A 26,332-nucleotide genomic window follows, 5' to 3' on the forward strand; every position below is an offset into this window, starting at 1 on the left:
AATAATTAATGAACTGGCTACAGAGGACACATAAAAAAGTAGTTTAAACAGAAAGTGGTAAGTGTAGAAAGCAGCACCTGACAAATAAAGTGTATTTTAAGGTGTTAGAATTAGAAATGTTTCATATTTCTGCTCTAGAGGTACATGTAGCACAAAGGAGAACAACCAGACTCATCCTAATCTGAGACGAGCTGCACACACAGATAGACTAAATAAACTGAATCACTTTGCCCTGAAACAGATAGCATAACGAAGTGATTTAGATTTGCAAGCACCAAAAAGCCTTGACAAAGTCAGTCCAGGGGCAAGGAGAAATTAGGTTTTGGTACATTCGGGACTGAAGAGTTGTGTAAGTCTGGAACAAACTGTCTAACCATGTGGTTGAAGCAGGCAGTATAGTATCCTTTAAGAACAGCTCTATCTGAACCTTGGATTTTTCCCCACTAGAAACCAGCAGCTAAGATGGGCCAAATAGTCTCTTCTCATTTGTAACTTTTCTTATATTAGGTGCTCATGAAAAGAAGCTTGGATGGCTACTGTCAATTGACAGAAGTCTCACAAAAAGGGACAAGAAATAAGACACACAAAAAAAATATGGGCACTTTTTTTCTTATTAGCAGAATTTGGTAAAGGCACTCATACAGAACTGGACACTGAGTTCTCTTGTCCTGACATCACTGGTCCACGTCTTGCTCTTTATTATTGGCCACCTATAGCACAAAGTCCCTGAGCAATGACGCAAACTTGACCGTGTGCAGTGAAAACTGAGTGCACTTTAGTTGGGTTGGTCAGGTTATCTGATTTTCTGTACAAGAGCACAGTGAGTGCGGCTGAGCTTCCATCGCTGTCGGTGGGAGCTGAGTTACTCCTTCGATCAGTTCTCCATTCTGCTGTGGGTGCACTGTAGGACTTGGTTCTGGGTCCACAGCAGTGAATTGAGTTGATTCACAACTGTCAGTGCTGCTGGGAAGCATACCAAGAAAAGCAATTAGGGGTACCAAAACTGTTAACAAAAAAGCATGTTGAGAGGGTCCCTGTGAACTTTGTACATACTGTTTCTGCTGAAGCTACAGTATTTTATAAGGTGGACATTCAGAACGGGTTTGAACTGGAACGGAAGAATGCTGGACAAAAGGGCTGCAAAGTAATTCTATACTGTGTTATAAAGGAACGCGTGCTACCAAACTAAGTAACCAATTGTATTAAAATAAGTTATCTTTGGCAAATAAGGAAGAGGAAGATGAACATTATCCTGGAAAGCTGCCAATTTGATAAGCACAGGGAAGTGTGATCGATAACAGAAAAATATTAAACGACAGTTTAGAAAACTTTGAGAAAAATACACCAAGCATCTCTGTGTGTTTCACTCCCATGCGCATGAAATAAAAACTTTAACTTCTGAAACAGACTCCTGACTGCCTTTTAAGGAGAAGCAGAAACATTTCTCCAACAAGTAATACCAGCAGATTTAATAAGTCCTGCATTTTAGTCGAGTGTGACTATATTTGAAAGTAAGGCATTGTTGAGTCCTGAAATAAGCAAAATGTTCTGAGAGCAAGATTGAATTAACTATAAAGAAAGGTTTAAAAGATGTACGTTTTTCTTGAGGAGAATGAAAGGCACATCAGCGAGATTTGACTGAGGATCCACAGAGTCAATGTTGATGCGGGAACTGAAAAAAACAAGCAAATGGAAGCAACACTGAGAGCAAATACTCCTGAGGGAGGAGAGTCTTAGAGTAGAATTTACACATCGATTCTGCGGAATCCTTGAAGAAACAGCTTGACGAAGTTCACAGATCAATAAACTAACAAGCAGATGAGCAAAGCAGACTGAACGACTTCCTACCTCTCACCTTCGCCTGTGCTCTGATGCATTTCCCACACCTCAAAGTGAGAAAAAATCCATATCACCTTAACAATCAGTTCTCAGGCATCACATCACTGACTCGTAGTGCTCAGGTAACTGCAAAGATGACTCATGCAGTAGCGTCTTACAGAAAGGGATTCCTTTAACTCTGCCTGTTGCGAGGCTGGCTGGGAGAACAGACACCAATTGGCAGTTCATTGCATGGCATTTTCTGTGAGGGGTTAGTATCAGAGTTAAACCATCGCTATCACTTTCAGTCACCGTTCCCTATGCAATTAAGGGTCACAGTGGCCCAGAACCTATCCCAGGAAGCATTGGGCATAAGGCAGGACAAACCCGGAACAGGACACCAGACCATCACAGGATAGACAGATACAAACACGCACACACTCACACTAGGACTTATTTTCCAATTAAGAAGCCAATTAACCTACCAGCATGTCTTTGGACTGTGGGAGAACACTGGAGCACTGGCGCTCAGGAAACCTACAGTACATGAACACAGGAAGAACGTACAGAACAAACTCCATGCACTTAGCAACCCAGCTCTGGAATTGAATCCAGGGTCCCAGAGCAGCATGGCAGCAGTGCTAACTACCGTGTCACCCACCGATGTGTGCATCTTTAATTTTTTTTTATTTCAAAATTTGATTGCACCTTCTGGTCACTTTTATGCATGCAGGAAGGTAAATGCCAGCAATAAATGCAAAGCAAAATCAGAAAGTAAAATTATGTTTATTGCAGAAGGACAGTATTCACCCTCCTTATGTCAGCTTACAGTACGGGCAGATGGAGATCTAAAGAAACAAATGCAATAAAAAAAGAAAATGGACAGGAAGGTTAGCTGAAAGTGACAAGAGAAGCTGGGCAGAAGCAATGTACCAGGTTCCCCTCTCCCTAGGGGAACTGCTGTCTTTCATTCCTCAGCTCTCCCTCCTGGGCCTGCTGAGCACCCAGCCTCTGCTACAGCCAAGCCAATTCAGCTTCAGTGAGGAAGAGACTTGCTCCACTCACAGGACTGCTTACCACTCAGAAGAGCTCTCCCCCTTACACAAGGATCTATTCAAATAGACTCCAATGGCAAAGTGCTTTAACAGCATAAGCACCTTTAATTAGGACAAACATTGCTCAGTTTAGATGAGCCTTTTGGCAAAAACATAAAAAATACAAGCTTTGTCATTTTAGGTTTCTGGTTCAGACCTGCATTCAGACAGGTATTGACTGCTTCACGGTCCATCAAGCTCAATATTCTCTGCTTTGGTACCTATGCATGATGACACTGGGAATGACGGTAAAGAGGTATGCAAGATGAGCAGGTATTATGGGAAATTTTGTTCCCAGGAAAACAAACTGAATTATTTATACTCACAATAATCCTGGAATAAATCATAGTTAAAACCCTGAGTAAGGTTAAGCAGAAAACCCTGGAATTGCAGGTGTGAATTTCATGAAAATCAATCCATGCACACTTAAGAATTATTAACTAGTGTCTGTGTTTTTTAGTTTTTGTAGTGTTCACTGTGCTTCCAAAGTACTTCACACGTAGAGGGGACACGCTTACTCAGCACTGAAGTGCAGCCCCGCCTGAGTGACACCTGGCAGCCCAACTACACTGCAGGTCAGGTGCAGACATGAGGAACTGCTTCACAAGTGGAATTTTAGAGGACATTTTAGGTAGTAGTTCAGGTGGGTAGCTGCGTCAGCATGCGTAGGCTGCAAAGGAACAAGTAATAGGTTTATTCCATGCTGAAAAAAAGAAGAAAGAGAACACAACGTTTCGGCCGTGGAGCCATTGACAGGGCCCTTGCCCGAGCCAAAAACACCCCCCGGACCATCAACCTGATCAGGAACTCCCGCCGTAACAACTGCATTCCTCTGGTGCTTCCTTACCACCCTAAAACACTTCCTATCCCCAGGACCATTAACCACAACTTTTCCATCCTACAGGATGATCCCTCCATTGGGGCCCTCTTTTCTGATCGCCCTATCATCTCATATCGCCGACCACCTAATCTGCGTAACCTCCTTGTTCACAGCTCCCTTGACCGCCCTCAACAACCATCCACACCAGGCACTTTCCATTGCAACAGATCTCTCTGTATCACCTGCAAATACACAGCCACCACCACACTCATTCAAGGCCCCTCAGGACAATTCCGGATCACCCAGACAGCATCTTGTACCTCCAGCAACCTTATTTACTGTATCTCTTGCAGTAAATGCCCAGCCATCTACATTGGAGAAACAGGAAGGAGACTCGGAGACCGTTTCAGAGAACACGTCAGGGCTGTAAAGATTAAAGATCTCTCCAAGCCCATTGTTTCTCATTTCACCTCTGACGGCCACGACCACTCTAATCTCTCCGTCTGTGTTCTCAAAGACGGTTTTCCAAACTCATACATCAGAAAGACCACCGAAACTAAAATTATTCTGCAGCTAGGATCACACCTTCTCCCTTCCCTTAACGACAGACTACTGTTCTTTTAAATTTTCTCCATTCATTGGAAGTTTCATTTCACACCTCTCTGCACCCATTCTGACTTAACACCTCTTGATTGGCCTCTCTTTCTGTCCCCTGCTCCCGCCTCTCACTCCTCCTCCCTCCCAACCTTTGTTCTCCCGCTACTTTACCTTTGCCTACTGCCCTGTCTCTCTCACACCTGAAGAAGGCTCCACGGCCGAAACGTTGTGTTCTCTTTCTTCTTTTTTTCAGCATGGAATAAACCTATTACTTGTTCCTTTGACATTTTAGGTAGACTAGGTTGAGCAAGCCTGAAGTAAAATTTTGCCAGGCTTCCAGGCTACTCTACTTAAAATCCGAAGGAAAGTTGAACGACCACAAGTAGCCATGACCATAGTCTGACATATCATGAAAGACTGCGCCTCTTACAGTACGGTGGCAGTGGATTGGACTTTCTGGACAAGAGGGAAGAGCTCCACCTGCTGATTGAGCAACATCACTTCCAGCAACAGCTTGGTTTTCCTTATACTGTAGGTCTCCTCTTTCAAGACTGACCACAAGATGGCACTGTGCGGGGGTGCCTTACAATTTCAGCATTTTTGAATTTTTCAAGGACACAATACATGCATCCATCCATTTTCTAAGAGCTTTATTCATTACAGGGTTGAGGAGGAGCTGGAGCCTTTCTCAGCAAGCAACGGGTGCAAGGCGGGATATAGCCTGGTTGGGATGCCAGTCCATCTCAGGACAGCCAGATACAAACATGCACTCACTCACACCTGGGCCATTTTTCCCTGAAGCCAAAGAATCTACCAGCGTGTATTTGGACTGTGGGAGGAAACCAGAGCACCTGGAGTACACCCATGTGAACACGGGGAGAACATACAAACTCCACACAGACAGCACCCCAGTAATTGAACCCAGGGCTCCAGCTCTGAGAGACAGCAATCCTAACCACTGCATCATCATAGCACTTAGCAGCATATTTCATATAAGATATCTAAATTTGCAAACTGTGTTGTGGGAAAACCTGTAAAATTATTTTTTTAAATCAAGGGATACCTCTATACAAACATTTGAACACATTTTTTAAAATCCTTTTGCGTCGGCAAGTTGAAGGGGCTGTTACAGCTAAAGGAATGAGGAAGTACCCATTGTTAACGTTATGTAGCCATACTTGTGTCTGGAACTGGGCCAGGAGAAAGTTCCCTCCTTTCTAGAGCAGATGGGCCTGTCCCTGCAGACAGCAGAGTCCCACAGCGGGAAGCTTGTCTGCTGCCTCAGGTCTCGTCAAACTCTCAAACTGTCCTGCTAACCAGACCACCTGGCCCTCAGGAATCCTTTCAACACAATATGACAAAGCATGTACAACCAGGAGCCCAGGAACTTCCTTCAAGAGAATAAATGGACACAGAATTAAGTAATGACATGTGTTCCCCACAGACTTGAATGACAGCTTAGTAGGAGGGCAGAAGGAGAAGAACATCTCTTTAGTCCTTTATTGGCATATTTACACTTTAAAAACGAATTAATTAAGTGCTCACACATGCCTACTGTATATTAGACTTTGAAGAGATACACTGAACCTAGACATATCAAGCAAAGTTTCATTTTTCTCTCAAGCAATTCACCGTTTCAACACTAGGTGTCATGTTGGTACATGTACAGAGCCCAGGCAGACTGTAATTATTTTCAGGGCTCTCAAAACGATAGCTTCCTTTTTCAAAATCACACCTAGTTTTGAAATTAAGAATGCTGCTCTGATTTTCCTTTTCTGTCGGACCAATCCCGCCTGCAAATGCACATGAGCAAAAGAGAGCTACGAGAGTTACTGCTTAGCGGACATTTGTAATCCACGAACAGGTTAAAGGAACTATCCATCAATTCTCAAACTGCTTTATGCCATAAACAAGAGCCAGAACCTATTCCAACAAGCAACAGGAAAAAGGCAGGACACTCTGGACAGGATACCAGTACATCACAGGACACACGCAGAGGCTCACACCAGGGCCCAGTTTTCCCAGAAGCCAATTCACCCACCAGTACGTCTTTGGACTGTGAGAGCAAGCCCATGTGAACATAGGGAGAACATGCAAACTCCATGCAGAAAGCACACCAGCCCTGGAATTGAGCCCAGTGTCCCAGTGCTGCAAGGCTTCAACAATAACTACTGTACCACCACACTGTTCAGTGGAATTTCCAATCAAATCAAAATGACCCAAAAGAGGTACAAGTACACAACAGTTTTACAAAACATATACACAACATGTCTACAAAACCAGACAATTACATTATGTAATAGCTATCTCCAGCTTAATCAATTAGTACAGCACCAGTCACAACACAGATTCTTGATATAATAGCAGCCTAGAAGCAGAGGTGCTTGCAGGTTTATCAAGTGTCAAAAAGTCACAGCAGTTGCACAGTGATGGGACACAGAAAAATAATATGTGCTTCTCTCTGTATGTAGATCTGCATGTATTGCAATATCAAGGCTGTGTAAATTAATTAGAAGCAGAGAGTGTCTTGCAGTTATTTCCAAAGCATCTGAAAAGAACATTGTGTTTATCCTTCTGTTCTTATGAAGCCACAAGCAGATGCACAATTGATTTCTATGGCTTTGCTAAAATAATGAACAATTTCTTCCACATTTGTGTTTACCAATGCATGTTTAAATAGGCGGAACAGTTGTTAGCATTCCTGGCTCAAGACTTGAGCTCTGGGTTCAGTTCTGGAACTGGGGTGCTATCTGTGTGGAGTTTGCATGTTCTCCCTATGTTCACATGGGTTTCCTCCCACAGTCCAAAGACATGCTGGTAGGTTCGCTTTTCTGAAAAGGCTCTGGCTCCTCTGTGACCTGGAACTGGAACAAGCGATTAGAAAATAGACAGGTTTCTGGAATGCATGCTTGATATTGGAAAAGAAAACAACCCGCAACGTTTTTCATTCTGATCATTGTGAAAAGTCCTGCAGACTGCTTTCCGTCACCATTGACAGAAAGCGAGAGAGACAGACAGTTGGCGGGGAGTTGGGCAGCTACGGCAGACAAATAGGTGAATAAATGAAAACTGAACTCGCTGGGCAGCTGCTCAACAAACAAGAAGATTGATTCCCTCCCTCAGAGATCTAGGTCGAATGACGCCCAACTGCGACGTTTCCAATTTTAGTGGATGGCAGCTCAGGTGTGTGTCCCTGCATCCATCACTCACGTCAGGGTGAACAATGGAAGCAGAGAGACGAGTCAAAAGATGAAAAACACACAACCCCAAAAGCCCAGGTGGGGTTTAGCCAGAGCCCACGGCCTGGCCTGTGAAAGGGTGTAACAGCAGTTCCACAAGCATTATTAGAGGGGTCAGTTTGTCTGTCTGCCCCAGGGGATCAAGGTTTCTTTTAATCAGTTAGCTCAAGTCATCTGAGGTGCACTGTTTCCTAATTAATTGGGTACCCTAGTTGCCACATACTGTATATACAAATCTACACAAGGGCTTGTAATTAGCTCATCAGGGCTCTCACAAGAAAGTATGAGCAGTACCTGGGCTTTTCTTGCTGGTAAAAGGAAATCCACACTTGGAAGAATAATTATCGCCCTAATGGTTGTTACATCAAGCAGAGCTGCTAATAAAGACCTCGTTTGTTGCTTAACTTTCTTCTACAACTCTGTGGATTAAAATGTAATCCTGATCAGAGAGGTTTGTCTTTTGTAAGCACACTTAGATCGATGATATTTGATGGATTGCAGTTGAAGAAATACTTGTAAAAGTTTGTTCTTCCTTTATTTGTGCTGCAACTACAGACTATAAACTGTTGAAGCTCAGCTAAGCTCAACCAAAGGGAAAGGGAAACATTATTTTCTTGTGAAATGCAAACACTGTCAATTTTTTATTATCTTCTGTTTTTTTTTAGTTTACTAACCTTAATTTGCTTGAGCTTACCCTGAGTATACTTCTTTCAGTTGTAATACAGACTCAAACAAAAAATCCAGGTGCGCTCGTTTCACAAAGCATGCCAGTGCTTGCTTTGCAGTGGAAAAGCTCATGGTGAACCGCAGACAGGTTCAAAACAACCCAGGCCAGGTTAAAGCATCTGTGCTTGTGAGTCTCCAAACTCAACAAAAAGACAAAAGAGACAACAAAGCACACCTGTCTTTGGAAACTGCAATGGGTCATGAACCGAGACTGCAGCCAAGAGAGGGCTGGGAGAATGAGAGCTGAACTTTGGGGCAAATACACTGTGTATTTAATATAGATATTAATTTTAAAACCACTCTCTCATGAGGTTATAACCTTTCTTGGACTTTTGGAAATAAATAATCGAAAAATTGCTGAGAGGGAAAACACAAGCGTTCTCAAATCCACAGTGAGCTGTTCATTTTTCGGCAGACTTCCAAAGACACGAGGCAGGAAGGAGGAGACATGAAGGAAAAGTAACTGGTATTTTATTTATTTGGCTTCTTTAAATGATTTTAAAACTGTTCTATCTCATCTGTTCATTATCATTGCAGATATGATTTCCCGTGATATTGGCAATTACCCCTTCACAGGCTTAGAAACATAACCATTTTCATAACAAAAAACAACAATGCTCAGCTGTTCGATGTGTCCTCTGTCCTTTTATGAGACACACTATGGACAAAATAGGATCTTGTCAATGACGGTCATCATGTTGTGCTGTATATGAGCAAATGTAAGCTATCAATGGTCATTGAAAATGAGAGGAAGCCATTCAGCCCGTGTTGCTTGTTTGATAGTTTACTGGTTAAACGGTGGTGCAGTGGTTAACATCTGTGCTGGGCTCCTGGGGTCAATTCCAGACCTGAGGTGCTATCTGTGTGGAGTTTGAATGCTCTCTCCATGTTCATGTTCTGAGTGCTCCAGTTTCCTCTCGCAGTCCAGGGTCCAGTAAGTTAGTTCCAGATAACTCTCAGTGACACTAGTGTGAGACATGCTGAATGTCCAATCACAGCTAACTCTCAGTGACATCATCAGTATGAGGCATGCTGAACGTCCAATCACAGCTAACTCTCATGTTAGGCACTATAGAGCTGGTATTACAGGTGTCTCAAAGGGTGAATTGCTAGGTGAGAAGAGAGCACACGCATATCTCCAATCTCCCTGTGTGCTACAGGGCTGACAACTGTAAGCCAAAGTGTTTAAGAATCAGGTGGTTATACACTAGAGCACTGTTGGCAATTCAACATTTCATGAAAAACAAGCAGGAAGGAGGCTGGAAGGCTGCAGTGGCAAATGGTGCAACCTTGCTTGAAGAGGAATCCTGGAAGTCATATCAGATCTGACTCGACCTCGAGTGCTCCCTCCATCTTGCTGTTCTGCTGTCCTGCATCTTAATAAGCTCATGGACAGGCAGAATGCTGAGGTAAAGCATTGTTATGAGGCCCTACGGGGAGCACAGGAAATGGAGCCATTCATCACCGAGCAGAAACAAGTCCTGCTGAAACTCCCGTACAGGCACTCACAGGTTGGGCTGTCAAGAGACAAGGCCAAATCAACACCAGGCTTCACGAAATACCAGGAAAGGGTGACTTTACACAAAAAAAATCCTTAGAGGAAAATTAAGGAAAACTTAATTTAATAACCTCTCCAGTACTGCAATAGTATTTCAGATGTGGTAGTGATAAGGTTTGGCAGTAATGTAGATGCTTTGGATTTGCCAAGACATTAGACACTAAGAAACCCCCAAATTGAGAAATTCAGTTGCATAAAATACCTCTCAGGTGTGCAAAGCTGCAAGTATGAACCTGTTTTCTCTTTATTTTGATATTAAGCTCTGTACTGTATGTTCAACTCCTTATAGTCTGGAACACTTAGGGGAAAACCAAGGGGGGGTGATTCAGGTCATTGTGTGCAAATGGTAAACAGTATAAGACCAGGACTCACATTAGGCCTTAAATGCTTGAAATGTCAACCCACTGAAGTGACTCAAGACGGAGTGGAAACTAAGGCAACTGAAAAGAGGGGGAACAAAAAATTATAGATGCCTAGAATGAGCATGTACTAGAATCTCAAGGATTCTTCAATAATAATAATAATAATAATAATAATACACTTTATTCTATATAGTGCCTTCAAAAGTTGCTTCTCAAAGCCCTTAATATAGCTCAAATTTGCTGGGTGAGATGTTTGGATATAACCTACTAACAATCCAGCTTTTCCCGTGTCTTAGTTAAAGAGTAAGGCCTGAATTGGTCTGGGTTAGGGTTAATCCATAGAAATGTTAGAACATCTAGGTTAGAAATTAAGTGTTCTCTGTCAGGAGTCTTAATTTGAATAATGCCTTTTCAGTGCTAACATGTGAGGGATTGAACTGTTAATAAGATCTTCTGCTTATGTACTTATATTATCCCACGGCAGATAATTAACAGTTAAAATGTATTTGTTATAGGGCAATCACGTGGATTACAGGAGTGCTTGGATGCTATACAACCCTGTGGTGTGTCCTCTCTTTGTGCCAGTGGGAATGCACTGCTTCTCTGCTGCAGACAAACTGTGCAGGACTGTCTCCTTGCTGCAGATTGGATGTCTGTTGACATAAAGATGCATTGCGTGTTATGCACTGGTGAGGTCGATGCTGTGCACATTGAGGAACTGAGGCAGGCATGGCAGAGGGAGATTAGCTGGCTAACTGAGAGAGTGTCTCTGCAGAAATGTTGCATCACTCCTCATTCAGTGGAGTACATTGAACTTCAGGTACCGCTGTCATTAAGTCGTTGTTCCTGCCCTGGTATTATTCTACAAATTCACAAATGTTTAAAAAAGATTCAAGTAACTTACACTTGTCCTACACTGACAGCCTGAAAGAACTCAAACTTAAACCCGCCAGACCTCTTCAGAATTGACAGTGAAACATGAAACAAAGGACACCAGAGAAAAATACACAGAAGTGCATTTAAAACCAAAAACAGGAAGCATGTCTTTATGCAAAGAGTTGCGGGAGTATATAACAAGCTACCCATCCTTGTTGGTGTATTCAATATCCCTGTACCTTTTTTCCAGAAATAAATAGAAACAGTGTCTTCTAGAAAAAGACACTCTAGACTAGTCTATAAAGTCTAGATATTAAAGATAATCTGTAAAATCAGACAACCACAAGGAGATGCGAGCAATCCTTGGTAGAATAAAGAAAAAAAAATGTTAGGAAACAGAATACTTGCTGCAAGAAACCGCTGACCAATGGGGTGTGTTTATACTGTAGATTCATACTCTAGCTGATTGCAATTACATTCATCCCCCTATCTTGGGAATTCTTTCTGCTTTCTTTCCCTTAGCATAACTCTGTGTGGAAAAGGCCTGGTCTGACACTACTTTACTTTTAATCAGGGGACATATCATTTGCTGGGACATCCATGTTACTCTGGAGTGGGTGGGTCACTGCTGTGGAACATGCCATTTCTAGTATCCTAGCAGAGCAGCATATAAAGCAGATCTGAAATTTCAAAAGTCATTGTTAGTATTTCCCTCACATTGTTCTCTTCCTCAGTGGTCCTGCTAGTTTAGAGGATCCTTCAGTTGCCCTGTTCTGATGCCTGCCTGGTGCCGACCTGATTCTGTCTGTACTGCGAGGACAAGTTCCATTCTTATTGTGTTTTATCGCCAGCCTCGCTCTCCCTCTCTGCCCAGGGGGGTTTCCAGAGGAACAATAAACTGGGTCAGGACAGGAACAAACCTATTTTTAAAAAAGCAATTTCAGGAGTGCCCACAGGTAGCAAGCACCTCAGACAATAGATAAATGAGACGGAGTTCCCTACCATTAACCTTTCCCAGTAGCTCCCAAAGGGCCAGTGCCTCCAAGCAATGCACTACGGCATTTTAAAGAAATAACTTGGAGACACTGAGAGATTTCCTTCGGCCAGTGATACCCACAGCATGCAGTCTCACAGAAAGTGACCTGTTTCTTGTAAAGAACTAAGTTTTCCCATGCACACCCAACAGACTTTAGAAATCTGATGTTGTGGATTACGAAAAGCAAATGATTAGCAAGAAGGTGGCACAGTGTTTAGCATTGTTGCCTCACAGCACTGGGTCCCTGGGTTCAATTTCAGAACGTACGTGCTATCTGTGTGGAGTTTGCATCTTCTCTTTGTGTCCGCATGGGTTTCCTCCCACCATCCAAAAACATACTGGTAGGTTAATTGGCTTCTGGGAAAAGGTGTGAGTGTGTGCCTGCCCTGTGATGGGCTGACGGACCGGTGTCCTGTCCAGTGTGTACCCCACCTTGCACCTGTTGCTTGTTGGGATAGGCTTTAGCCCCCTCCTTCCTACAACCCGGAATTGGAAGAAGCTCTCAGAGAATGGATGGATGGATTTCAATGACAACCTAAGGTCACTAGGGTTGCTGCGATTTTTGAGAAGTTATCTGGACTTGTATTTTTAAGGGAATATCATTAACCACATAGATGCATCTAAAACCACATCTGTTTGGCATTACAATTTTATGTGAAGTTATTTATTCAAATGGAAGTTTGATAGAACATAAGGATTACCACAGAAAACAGGTAGACGTACAGTACATGAAGTTTCAGAAGTTTGGTCAAATCATAATAATGTGACAAAGCTGACATGAGATGAAAGGAGCTCCACAACTCTGTCGCAGAGGTCATCAATGACAGAGCTTGTGGTACTTGAGGTTAGGGTGATTGGGTTAGTTGAGATACTGTGTATGTAAAGGCTTTAGAGGAACACTGGTATCAGGTTTGACCGGAAAAGATTAGGATTCCAGAAAAGCACGGTAAGAGATGACCATGCCGACCCATGAGGAGAAACTCAAAGCTATTGTTTTTATCAACTAAAAGGGCTGACTGGGCAATAGGAAGCAAGTAATAAGATTCACAAGACTTGTGGGGCTTATAGTGAAATTGAGTTTAATGTACTGAAAGTACGCACCCTGGAGGGTCTGGTCCATTTGCTAGTCTCGGCATGAAAATGCAAATGGCTTCCAGTGGAACCCCCTAAAACAGCAGCTATAGTGATGGTCTCTGAGGGTCAGCTGGAGTCTAGTACGCTTGAGAGGATCTCCCCTTGGTCCCCAGGTGTGAGCATAGTGGGAGGGGGGGAGAGAGAGTCAACACTGCACCCGATTGGATGCCAACAGGAGGCAGGGAAGCATTGTCACCTCTGCTGTGTGGGCTGAAACCAGGGCAAGGGCTACAAACCAAAAGCCCGGAGTAAGCACTAAGGCTGGGAAACCTCCTAGAGGGATGTCAGGAAAGGAGGGTTAGATAGGGAGAGAGAGAAATAGCCACAGAAAGACTGGAGCTGAAAGGGTGTTGGGTTGGACGCCTGATAATGACAGGGTGCAGGAGAGAGAAGGAGGGAGAGCAACAGGAAACACCCCCTTGGGGGTTTGACATTGGAGGTGACATCAGAAGGAGCTGGAAGAGAACAGCAGGCTCTACTGTGACCGAGGGGATTCAAGGCAGAGGTCGAAAAGCAGCTGGTTCAAAGGCGCAGCAAAAAGGTTGCTCCCCACCGTGGGGCAGTGGGATGTGCAGGAATGATGGAGGATGAAAGTGGAAAAATTGAGAGGTAAAATCTGTCCCTTGCAGGAGCAAACAAGGAGTGTGAGAAAAGATGAGCAAAGAGAGTGCTCAGGAGGCGCGATCTTTTTGCTTAGCAGAGCAGAAAGGGGTGAGATTAGAATGTGATCTTCTCTTTGTTGGAGCCCTATGGTCAATCCATATCTTATCAGAGTCCTTTAACATTTTTCTGTTTCATTCCTTCAAGACCAAGATGTTTTTGAACTGCTCAGCTTGGATCTCTTTCTGGTCCTTGTGCAGCGAGGTGCCCAAAGTGTTAAACATAAGTTACCAAATGAGATCAAGCAAGTGCTTTGGACAATTTTAGCATGATGTCCTTCAGTTTAATTTCTACTCATTTCACTGTATTCCTGATGATTCCAAAACCACTTTCAGCACTCTTGCTAAAGAAATGAATGAATCGATATCAGCACCCAAATTCTGCCTTTCCAACATAGCCATTACAATTATAGAAAAAATATATATGGCCAATTAATCCAAATCATCATAGATCAGTTGTGGTTTATTCTCATATTGGTATCAATTATTGAATTGACATCCAAATAAATTATTCTGTGTTGGCTCTCAGAGTTTCTGTTACTGTTTACACAATTATGGATTTTGGCAAACCTTTAAATAATGATTTATTCAGGCAGAAAGCTTAAAAAATTCATGACTCCTGCAGATCAATCATTGGAGCAAGTATGAATGGGAAAATCAATAGCTTAGGTATACAGTTTTATTACAGCTGTAGCAGTGTATTAAAGTATTTTATATTAAAGAAAAAGGTTAAAAAGCAAGCTTATTACTTTTAGGTTACAGAATTGTCTGTATTTTAAATCTCTGAAACACTTTACCCCGAACACCCCTCATCTATTTTAGCCTTCGATTATTTAAATCCTCACTATACACAATAACTCCAGAGCTTGAGTAAAGGTGTCAGTTCTTATTTTAATATAAAAAGCGATAGATTAAATCATTTTTGTGGTGAGGTTGCAAGAGGTGGCTTTATGAGAAAGCCAACTATTAAGGTGAAAACCAAATCATGATGAGAGACACCTGGGTAGCCTGAATACAGTAATTGGCACCCAGGGGCAGTGAGATACTACACAAGTGAAGGAGCAGATAGAACAGGCTCTGAGTGGAACTGGCAACTCCTCAGGAACAATAGGCAGGTATATCAGACCATCCAGGAGGAAAAGGCTTTTACCTTCTAGGTTCCAGCATTGAAGGAAGAAGAGTGAGAGCAATTTGCAAAAGCCTACACTCTATGGTGTACAGTACATGGGCACTGAAATAAATCCTTGTATCCTTTTACTGTAATTGCACTGAAGTAACTAACATCTGGGCAAATCCTTAATGGTAAAAGGCAATAAAAAGGATAATTGCCAATATGCCACTTAAGATAACTGGCTATGTATGAGGGCACTGTGGGGTTTACAGGCCTCATTTGGCTCAAATGTGTAATATAATAGTTCTCCAATAATTCGTTTTCTGCATATTAAGATTGTGAAGGTGTGGAGATAACATTGTTACGCCAAAGACTAGTAACACAAATGCAATGGAAAAAATAGTTGCATTATATTGATGCCAACTTACAGAGGTGTAGAGGTAGCCTTCACTGTTCATGCCAATGTAGAAGCCCGTTTTTGTTCCCTGGATGGCCACAATGCGAAGCCCCACTGGAATCAGGTTGAACAAAGCTGTGGAATTGAGAGAGCAAGCCTTCAGAGACATAAGAGTTACAGAGTTACAGTCTGTCACTTTACACAAAGCAGAGATGCCATTTGTTGAGGCCAAGAGAGTTGTGCAAAAGGCCTATAGTAAGTCTTGAACCATGGAAGACATCACTGTTTTTGTGCTGCAGAGAAATAAAAAAAGGTAGGAATTCAAAATGAGGCAAATAATGACAGGAAGGCAAAACAGAGCAGTGACAGCACAAAGTCATTGGTTCGGTTATTGTCTCTCTTTAACCTAAAATTGCAGAATTATCACTGATCATAATCCTGACTATTACAATTCCCCTTCCTGCAAGGGAGAGATGACACCTGAATGATCCTCCCAAGAAAAAGCGCCGTCAGAAGGGTCAGCTTCCATTTGTCATATTCTGAGCTCCGCTGCACCTACAGCAGGGTTAGTATTGGATAGTGGAGCGATGCAGCTCTTACTGGTGATCACTGCGAGAACTTCAGAAAGTAACAGGAATTACTATCTAGGACACCATAACAAATTCAAACCCATAGCGTACAAGAATATTGGATGGATCTTTTCAGAAATGTATTTGAGGTGCTGAAAGTTCAGATTGTCCTGGATGCTAATAAGTAGCCCAGCAATGCCTCTTAGCCTACGGTCTAATCATTGCAAAGAAACTATTCTTATGAAAAAGGTGCCCTCACTGAAGCTTTTGGCCACTGAGCTGACTAACACTGTGCACATACAGAGGATCAGATTTGTTGTGAAGGACAATATATTCTCATGAGTCTGAGAAGATATGGGACCCTTTAATTTCAGACGTCAAAAGATAATACAACTGAAATGTATGCAAAAATTTTATTTAAACCACTAGGCAGCACTTTTGGGGGGATCTAAAATGGTTGGGATTAGGTTAGGGTGTTTTCTGTATGTACTGATAACTTTTTCTATACCTCCAATGTACAGTAGGTGAATTCTAATCTGTCTCCATTACAATAATTGCTTATTTGCATGTGTTTTTGTTCAATGATCATTTTGTTTTACCTTGTGTTCCAGAAAATTGAACTGACTGAATGGTTATACTTTGAATCTGTAAAATCTTGCTTCACAATAAAATGGATCTGAAATAAGCTACTTATACGCCACTGTATAGGACATCACAGGACAGGTGGGTAACAGCATTCAGACCTGGCAAAGTGGTGGCTGCATGATTGAAGAGCTCTGGCTCATCAATATTACCTGGGAGCTTAAAATTCTTTATACCTCAATATGATGACAAACAGTTGTTATAATGCTCTTACAGTACAGTATATGTCCATTTGCAAACCCAAAGCTCTTGTGGAATTCGTATTTAGAGCTGCCCAGCCAACAGAATTACAATATCAAGTGATCAAGGTTACACAGGATTTACACCTCGTAGTGTAAAGTCCAATGGGCCCAAACTGAAAAAAACACCATTGCCTCATAATATACCCCCTGGGTATCATGTTATACTGAGGATTCCATCCGTACAATCATGTACTCAAAACAATTACTAATTTATATTGTTTGGTGGCATTGTAGCTTGACCCATTATTTGCCTATACAGTAAGCAGGAGTTCTTGGAAAGACAGACAGGTACTAGCTTTGCAACTGCCAGAAGGCACTTTGTTAATTACAGTAGCAATGAGTGGTGCCATACTGGAAAAAAAGCAAAAAAAACTAACGGAGTTAAATGCAGGAAATCTCTGGAATTTAACCCATTTTTCATGGTTTTTCTGTTCTTGTCAACAGACGTCTTCAAGCTGGGGGGGAGGGTTAGGAAATCCCATTAAAAGGAGCTTCCCCACTTGGCAAACTCGGGGTTCAAAACGCTCCTTGTAATAGCACAGAGTCCAATTTGATTCCCTCTTCAGTCTTCAGATTTACTCATTCCAAACATACCCAAGCTAGGAGATTAATTAAAGCGCCCGTGTTGGGCACAAGGATGAGGAATCAATTCTGAAAGTAATTCAAATCTGGACCATTCTAAAAATGAATAATGTTTTGAGCTGCTGTGCTGCACTGCCCTTTAAGAGCAACGGGATTGGCGTTTTTAACAAGGCCAGTGCAGAATATGCAGAGCTTTTCTAATGTCTAATTCACATTTGCTGCAGTACTGCTGCCAAATAAACCGTATTGAATCTGAAATTAGCCCCTGTTGTGCTATAAAGCACAATACACTCTCACAGCTGGCTTTTCTGTTACACTTTCATTTAAAACCTATTTTCTTTTTAAATATCTTACTGTAGTAGTGTGTTGGGACGCACTGGAGTGTGTGGTTTCTTGTAATTGACAAATAGACAACCTTCACAAAATATTTGCCCCCCTTGGATTCCTTCACAATTTATTATGTTGAAAACTCGAACAGAACTACATTTATATGGGACTTCTTGTCACCGATCTACAAAAATTACCAGACAATGACAAAGTGGAATGAAAGTTATGGAAAATCTTGTACACACAATTTAAAAGAAAATGCTGAAACAACATGATTGTCTGTATTTGCACAGTAGACCTGGAGAAAACACTTGAACTTGAACTTAACCCCTACTAGTAACAGGTATATAACGATGCAGAATCTTTGACACAAACTGCTAATTAGAGAACTAATTGCCAAATTAAGAAACATAACAGAAAAAATAACAGAAACTGAACTTGTGGTGTGTTAATGCTTGTCCCCATGTGTCAAATGAACTGTTAGAATCAATTTTTGATTAAGGGAAGAGAATTACAAAAGGTAAACTCAGTGGACCTAGCCATGGCCCAAATACTGTACGGAAGGAAGAAATTCAGAGGAAACACATTTAGGACAGAACATTAGGCACCTTTTTCACAACAAGCTGTCAAAACCAGTGCCCTGGGATGCTTCAACAGATGACTGAATAAAATGATTGGATAAAGAATCTCCTGACAGCAGAGAAAGTAAAGGTGAATTACTGCCTTTCATTTGCAGCCTTTCTTGTGTTTGTTTCTTACCAGTCCAGGAAAGTGGCATCACCATAGCAACAACAACTTACTCTATGAAACCTGTTGGACATGCTCAATTCATTTCTTGTTTTGGAGAATTCATGCAAGAACTCAGATTGTACTGCATTAAAGTTTTAAAATGCCATAGTATAAGCTTTCTCTCAAGATTACAGGATGAATCATTCAGTTTTGAATTCTTGATGGCTGGGCTTAAAATGGAAGAGTGCCTGTGCTGAACTCACAGCGCATAGAGAAAGACATCAATCTGAATCCAAAGAGTCATGCAAAGTGCATTTGTATATCTCCTCAATAAGAGTTGAGCTAAGAGCAGGATTCTGAAAAGTCTTCTTTTGTTCAGCTACAGTACATGAATCCTCTTTCCGAGAGCCTTTTTGTATATCTAAATCATGCTTCATGTTATTACGCAAGTTTTGAGATTAAGGGCAGGGGATTGTGTACAAGTAGCAAAAACAAACTAGAAATACAAAATAGGAAATACTGAGAAGGAAGATGCTATTTATGAAAAAAAACTTAGCTGTTTCTGCTGATACATTTGCACCTTCAAGACAATGTGAGGAAGCAATTAAAAAGGCAAAATGCTCGAATATGTAGCCAAAGGTGTAGATTTCAAATCAAGGAATGTTATGTTAAAATTATATGACACACTAGTAAGACCTCGTTTGAAATATTGTGTACACTTTTTGTCAGAAAATTACAAACCATACTGTTTGTAACTATTTTATGTTTTTATTGTTTCTCTATATGTAATGCCTTGGGAAGTAATTATTTTTATTTAGTATAATGTAATGTCTCAGACTGCAGCAAAATTATGGATTTAGAAAATGTGTTTGATAACCAAAAGAACACGTATCTTCTGTAATGGTATACAGGCCATGAAGACATTATTGAAGCAACAAGGCCCCTGGGACATTTGCCATTTCTCAATGACACTATGCATGTTTCAGGGACTTTAATCATTCATCAATTATAGGAAACAGAGTTTGAAAACAGTAACAGGCTTCAGTCAAAGTAGAAAGACTCTAATTGTGCTGAGCAGGCAATAACCACCTCACCCTATAGATTGGCTGTGAATAAATTGAGTTCAGGCTGATTTTACAGCCCTTTTGTAGTCCTTTCTGGGCCCACTAATTTATTTTTCTCTACCCACATTAAATTAGGCAAACTAATCACACTTTTTCATCCACTTTAACCATCCATTTAAATCTGATCCTACTTTATATTCACAAAACTGTACACCTCACAAGATTCACTGTTTGCAGACTTTAAATGCAACCAAGCTCACTATTCACAGACAAAGAATTATTTTAAATCATCTCTTCATATTCAATCCATTCATCACAGTGTATTTTTCCACAAAGCTGTCCATCTACACAAGCTATTCGTTTAAATTAACTTGGAATTGCTCTGGTAAGCACTGAGAACAGCCCATTGTAGGAACTGAAAGAAATGACAGAGAAACCCAAAGGTTGCTTTTATTTTCAGTGCCATTTGTGTGAAGACGCACACTTTAGCAGAGTTGCATTTGCTTGCTCTTGACTGCTAACGGGCCATTCACCTTTTGATCACCTTTTCCCTATGTGAGACTCACTAATGAAGCACACAGGACAGAACACACTGTCTGGATTCACTTTGCTTCCAAAACCCTCACTGATGAACTTCTCCTCTTTAATGGCACAATATAGCAGATCAGTACAGTACATAAGAATCAAGACACTTTGTTTCCGTAACCTGCTATATTTCAAAGACCATGTGCACACTCTTGATAGTAGGTGCTAATAATGACAAAAAAAAGTATTTCACCTATCGAAAAAATACATAAAGGTAGGTAGACCCATGTTAGATCTGTTTTGATTGGCACACCAAAGATTGTTCTGTCTCTTAGTCTCCAGATATAGTTTAATGCCTGAACAGCATTTATTTGCCAAATGCTAGGCTGAGTAATGAATGATACGGACAATACATAGTATACATAGTATAAGAAGGGGTTTAGAAATTCCTGATGGACAATCTTAGGCCTGCAGAGCAACTCTGCAGTTCTGGCAACTGAACAACTTGCAGGGACATTGCTAACTAGGGTTAATAAGCATAAATGGTATGGTACAGTACATTCATGGAACATGGAGAGAATTTTGTGTTTTTATTTCTAGTTTGAAGACCTAGGTATTTGCTGCTTACGTCTTAGGTGTCATACATATGCCATACATGTTACTCTACTAGTGTTATAATTATGGATTATAAACATCTGTACAATATTAATAGCGTTGAAACTCAAGAACAACCGTGTCTATTTTTTGGTACTTGGACAAGAAAATGTGAGTGAAAGTTCGCTAGAGCACTGGAGATGATACCCCTACACGTACAGTACAAACAATTCTGCGTGATCGGACTTTCAGTTTGTATTTGAGCTTTTCAAAGGACAGTGTAGACATGGAATTCAGGGTTCAGAAGGAAGAGAACATCACCTGCTGGTCCACAAAAAGCTCCAGCAGCATTTGTCCTGCAGGTGTCAGTGCAACTCAGGAGTTTTCCCTATTCATTAGGCCTTGGGATCTCTTCTCAAGCCATCATGTTCATCAAAGACACTCACTTGTAAGATAAAATTGAAAAGTTATGCTTATAAAATTGATACCAATAATTAAATATGACATATTGACTTGTGACTGTTCTGTATTTGTAATTCAATAATGACAGGTGCTGTGCACTTTACTGTAACGTGGGTGTAATTCAGTAATGACAGGTAATGTGCACTTTACTGTATCATTGGTGTAATTCAGTAATGACAGGTAATTTGCACTTTACTGTATTATAGGTGTAATTCAGTAATGACAGGTGATGTGCACTTTACTGTATTGTTGGTGTAATTCACTAATGACAGTGATCTGCACTTTACTGTATTGTAGTTGTTAGGATACCAAATTCTCCAAAGCCCCAGCAACAATCACCTCATCAAATGATCACCTCTCTCCCATCAAAACTACTACAGGACAATAAAATCCTTATTCTTCCAGTCAAGGCATTTCCCTTAATCAATGAAAAACAAATTACTGCGAGGATAAGTGTGTATTGGAGGTCCATAAAGGGATCCCAGGACCTCAATATGAAATCCTCACTCTAGTGAATGAACTCATTTAACATGCAGGGTGGTGATCCTCCAGTCTGCAGCTACAGCGATACTCAGAGTCTATACTTAATGCACTGACAGGCTGGACGCAGTCGGACTTGATATACCACTTTAATACCCTCCCTACACAAATGTGCAATAACTTTTGAAGAGCAGAATCCTAACGACGGTACTGGAAGGTGGCTTTACAGGAAAGAGAATAAACTCGGAGGGCATGTTTTATTTTCTAGCTGAAGGAGGCTAATAAACTTTCACTTCAACGAGCTGTATAATTACGGGGGGATAAAGTTCAGGAAATAAAGCTGACAGCCTTTATTGCTTTCCAATGCTGTTACATTGAAATGAAAAGTCAATTTTCATTCTGGAAGAAAAACAAGGAAAAGGCCAAATCCATTGACAGCCCCGTCGTGTTTATTCCTGCAAAGCAGACTGGCAGTTCCAGCTGGCCCAGCACTGCAGGAAGCTTTCCGCCCGCTCTCTGAAAAGAACTGAGAGGACGATGGGATTGATTTTTATGTGAATAGCTAAACGAGGCATTTTCTGTAATTTGCTTGGGCCCAGTCTGACTTTTTACAATTTCAAGGACATGGGAGAGATTTACTTGCAAGATAAAGACATTCGTTTCTACAAGTATTAAGGCACTGTGCACAAAGTTCATGCAGGTTCTGAAGAACCATAAACCGCAGTCCCCTTCTGAAAAGTTTGCTGTGGTTGCTTTCATCTGATTGTGCTATACCTGTACCAGACACTGACTGATGTGTGATTCCCTGCAGAGCCCTATTAATGGACTCTTGGGATAACTCTCAGTTCTTCAGGAGAGAGAGAAAGAGCTGCTGACACCCCAAACCATGGGGTTTCTACAGAACAAGGAATTATGGAAGTATCTGTCACTTGTGGACTTGCCAGCTGTCTATCACCTCCTGGTGTAAACATATTGCCGTCAGCCACAGGGATCAATACTACAGGATGGCTTTATTAAAATGAGATATTAACTGGCATCGCAATTCTGCGCACTGTTCAACATGCCTGGCTGGGCTCCAGCCCTTGGTCCCCTGCCAAAGGAAGGCTTTCTATTTAATTGTGTGGGAGAGGAGCTGTGTCAGTGTCCTTCCCAACTTCGACGGTCAAAGCACTTTTTGTCAAAAACCGGAGGAATAGATACCAAGGGGCAGTTAAGAACGAAGCCGGTGAGTATACAGAATGCTAAGTCTGAGTGTGGCTGGTGCCAAACCAAATCGCAGAATCCAGTAAACCAGTCTACTGGCAGACAAATAATGGCTTCTGAAAACTCAAGTGAAAACTGTCAAGTACAGTGATAGCAGTTTTCTAAACTGAAAAGTGTAAATAACAGTATATAAAAATGTATAATAGTTACTGGTACTACTTGGTTTGGGGAAAAAAATACAAAAGCATCCTATAAATAAGCTTACAGTACCATATTTTGTGGCTTCTAATACATTCTGGGATCTGTCCAGAGAGATACTGGGTCAGAATGAGTTGTCATGAAAGAAAAAATGCTATGATGGTCTAAAGAGCCTGTGCTCAACATAAAATGTTCTTATAGATTTGTAGTCAGCTAAGCTATTTGCAATTCAGTTTCTGAGAAGATTGTAAATCAAATTCATTTTAATTGCCAGATCTTTATGTACACTTGTCAAATCGTAAACCATTTTAATTCATGAAACAGTAACATCAAATTGAGCTCTGCATTACCTCATATTCCTTCATTTTCATTTGATCACCTTTTATAAGGCTTCATCAAATGATTTCTGGAATCTAAATATAGTACACCATGTCACATGTCTTAATGTGCTTGTTTCTAAGTTCAGATTTCTAATGTTCTTAGTGCTCCACAAATCAGCATTGTAAAGTAAATTTCTAAAGTGAACTAGAATAAATGTTAAGATTTTTTGTTTAGGTTTATTTCTGAGAGATTTTCAGTCAAAATGTTTTCCATGACAACCGGATGGGGATGCGCACAGCATTATGGGAAAATTAAAGACAGTGGTCAAGTTTATACAGTTTCCACAAAATCTGAAAAATAAAATGTCTCTCGTAAACAAAGCTTACCTCCACATAGTTTCATTTGGATCAACAACAACTAAAATAACTTTAGAAGTCTATGAACTGTTTCATAAGGTTCCACTGTAACAATGTGCAAGGACTATATTTTTACACACGTCACCTAGATAACTTCCAAGAAAAGACTTTTAAATGCATTACAATATAGAAAACATCTGCATAGCTTTTCTATGACAAGTTCTATGAAAATGTTGATTTTCATAATATCTGAGGGATTTTCACATATAAGCAGCGTTGCCATGTTAAAACCTTATAAAGATATACAGTAGCACAAAACAATTCGATAATAATTGTAGAGGCCAAAGTTCAATATACAATCATTGGCTGAAGAATAGAAAATGAAAAATACAATTTAATAAAATAATATATCCAAAAAATGTCCCTCTGTAATTGTCATGATATTCATCTCTACTTTTGGCTAAAGTTTTATCCAAAGAATTGTAGGTCAGAAAAGATGAAAGTTGTGTATCTGAATGTTGTGTATCATCTTGCCTTTGTATGGAACTTGTTTGGAAAACCATGTGTGCAGAAAGCCTTCTGCATTGCAGAGCTGTAAAGATGGAAACAGCCCCATAATCATAACTCAAGCCACCCAGCTGGAATGTATTGTAATCAATTGTCTGATTGAATCCTCAGTGGAATTTAAGGGATGCACAAGCTCTGTAAGCTCTACTTTGTGAGTGCAGAGTTCACAGCATTGGAATTCCCAGCTCTCAGAAGACATCTGCTCTTGTTTAAACTTTCCAACCCTTGAACAAAGGGCAAAGGTGGATCTTGAGAAAACGAACCCTTTGACGAGAAGATTATTGGCTGACCTGTGTGAAACTGTGTGAGCATTGTGCGTTGAGAAACCATGCTACTGTACGTCGTGGCCCTGATGCACCAGTGTTTGAACAGACCAGTGGGATTTCTCTCTGAACTCCAAGATGTCACCAAATATGCCCTCGGACAGCAAAACCAAGGTTATCCGTCTGGGATTCACCCTGCTGGACAGGAAAGTGGCAGATGGTGTGGGGGGGATATGCCAGTCACGATGGACTCACAGAAGGAGCTGGCTTCATCCTTGGTACCATCTATTGTCCCATCAGGCTGCAACTGGAGGTAGAAGCCGTGTCTGCAGTACAAGCGACTGACAATGCCTTTCAGCTGGGGCTCTGCAAAAGAAATGGAAAAAAAAAACAAACAAAAATCACCAGATGGGCCAGAGGCAGCCTGATGGCAACAATTCTGCATCAGAGGAAGAGTAGAAATTAGCTTCTGTCTGCAATAGTAAGATGATGAATACTTTAAAGCAGGAATCAGCTTCCCTGCTCCTGTGGAGCAGCTGCAGCTCTTGACAATGTGTTGAGAACATAAAGGTCATTGTCATGGAGGACAATGTTGTTTGTGAACTTCAAAGTTCCATCAGAAAACACTTACAAGTTTAATCCCAGGAGTCTTTATACAGTAGTCTGCTTATCTAATTTCAGTAGAAAAGGTTATACCGTTGTTTATTTTATGGGCAATTTTTATATCACCTATCCATTTCTCTAACCACTTTATCCAGGTCAGGGTGGTGGGGGAGCTAGAGCCTATCCCAGCAGGAAGCGGGTGCAAGGCAGGGTACACCCTGCACAGTGTACCAGTCCATCACAGGGCACACACTGTCACAAACACGCACACACTCACGCCAGGGCCAGTTTTCCCAGAAGCCAACGAAACAACAATTTGTTTTTGGTCCATGGGAGGAAACCAGAGGACCTTGAGGAAAACCACACAATATACTACACAGGGGAGACTATACAAACTCCACAGAGATAGCATCCCAGATTCAGAAGTGAACCTAGAGCCCCAGTGCTGAAAGGTGCACTCATAACCACTGTGCCACAGTGCCTCCCTGTGCCAGCAGCCATATCACTCTGCAACTCAAAACTGGGAACCCACTGAACTTAAGCAGGTGTGAGCCTGGTCAGTACCTGGATGGGAAACCTCCTGGGAAAAACTAAGGTTGCTGCTGCAAGAGGTGTTGGTGGGGCCAGCAGGGGGCGCTCACCTGGCAGTCCATGTGGGTCCTAATGCCCCAGTATAGTGACGGGGACACTATACTGTAAACAGGTGCCGTCCTTCGGATGAGACGTAAAACTGAGGTCCTGACTCTCTGTGGTCATTAAAAATCCCAGGGCGTTTCTCGAAAGAGTAGGGGTGTAACCCCGGCGTCCTGGCCAAATTTCCCATTGGCCCTTACCAATCATGGCCTCCTAATAATCCCCATCTATGAATTGGCTTCATTATTCTGCTCTCCTCCCCACTGAGAGCTGATGTGTGGTGAGCGTTCTGGTGCACTATGGCTGCCGTTGCATCATCCAGGTGGGGCTGCACATTGGTGGTGTTGCAGGGGAGTCCCCATTACCTGTAAAGCACTTTGAGTGGAGTGTCCAGAAAAGCACTATATAAATGTAAGCAATTATTAATAATGCACCGCAAGTGAACCTATTTACAAACAACAGAGACCGCAGTGACTTCTAGTTGCTGGTCAGCTGAAGCCACTGTCCTCACTACTGGCGGCTTGTCACAAGATGTGACCCCTGTC

At 41.5% G+C, this 26,332-nt stretch overlaps 1 protein-coding gene across 1 annotated transcript in view; it reads right to left on the bottom strand.

Moving 5' to 3' along the window:
• fgf11a (fibroblast growth factor 11a) overlaps positions 1-26,332 on the bottom strand; it is a 70,634-nt gene that overhangs the window by 5,832 nt on the left and 38,470 nt on the right. Inside the window, exons 2-3 of the mRNA XM_088911280.1 lie at positions 24,807-24,917; positions 15,459-15,562 (exon numbers count right to left, since the gene is read on the bottom strand). Coding sequence (XP_088767406.1) covers positions 15,459-15,562; positions 24,807-24,917 — 215 coding nt within the window. The remainder of the gene's footprint in view (positions 1-15,458; positions 15,563-24,806; positions 24,918-26,332) is intronic.

This window comes from Atractosteus spatula, chromosome 3, assembly GCF_055471065.1.
Source record: "Atractosteus spatula isolate fAtrSpa1 chromosome 3, fAtrSpa1.hap1, whole genome shotgun sequence".
Lineage (NCBI taxonomy): Eukaryota > Metazoa > Chordata > Actinopteri > Semionotiformes > Lepisosteidae > Atractosteus > Atractosteus spatula.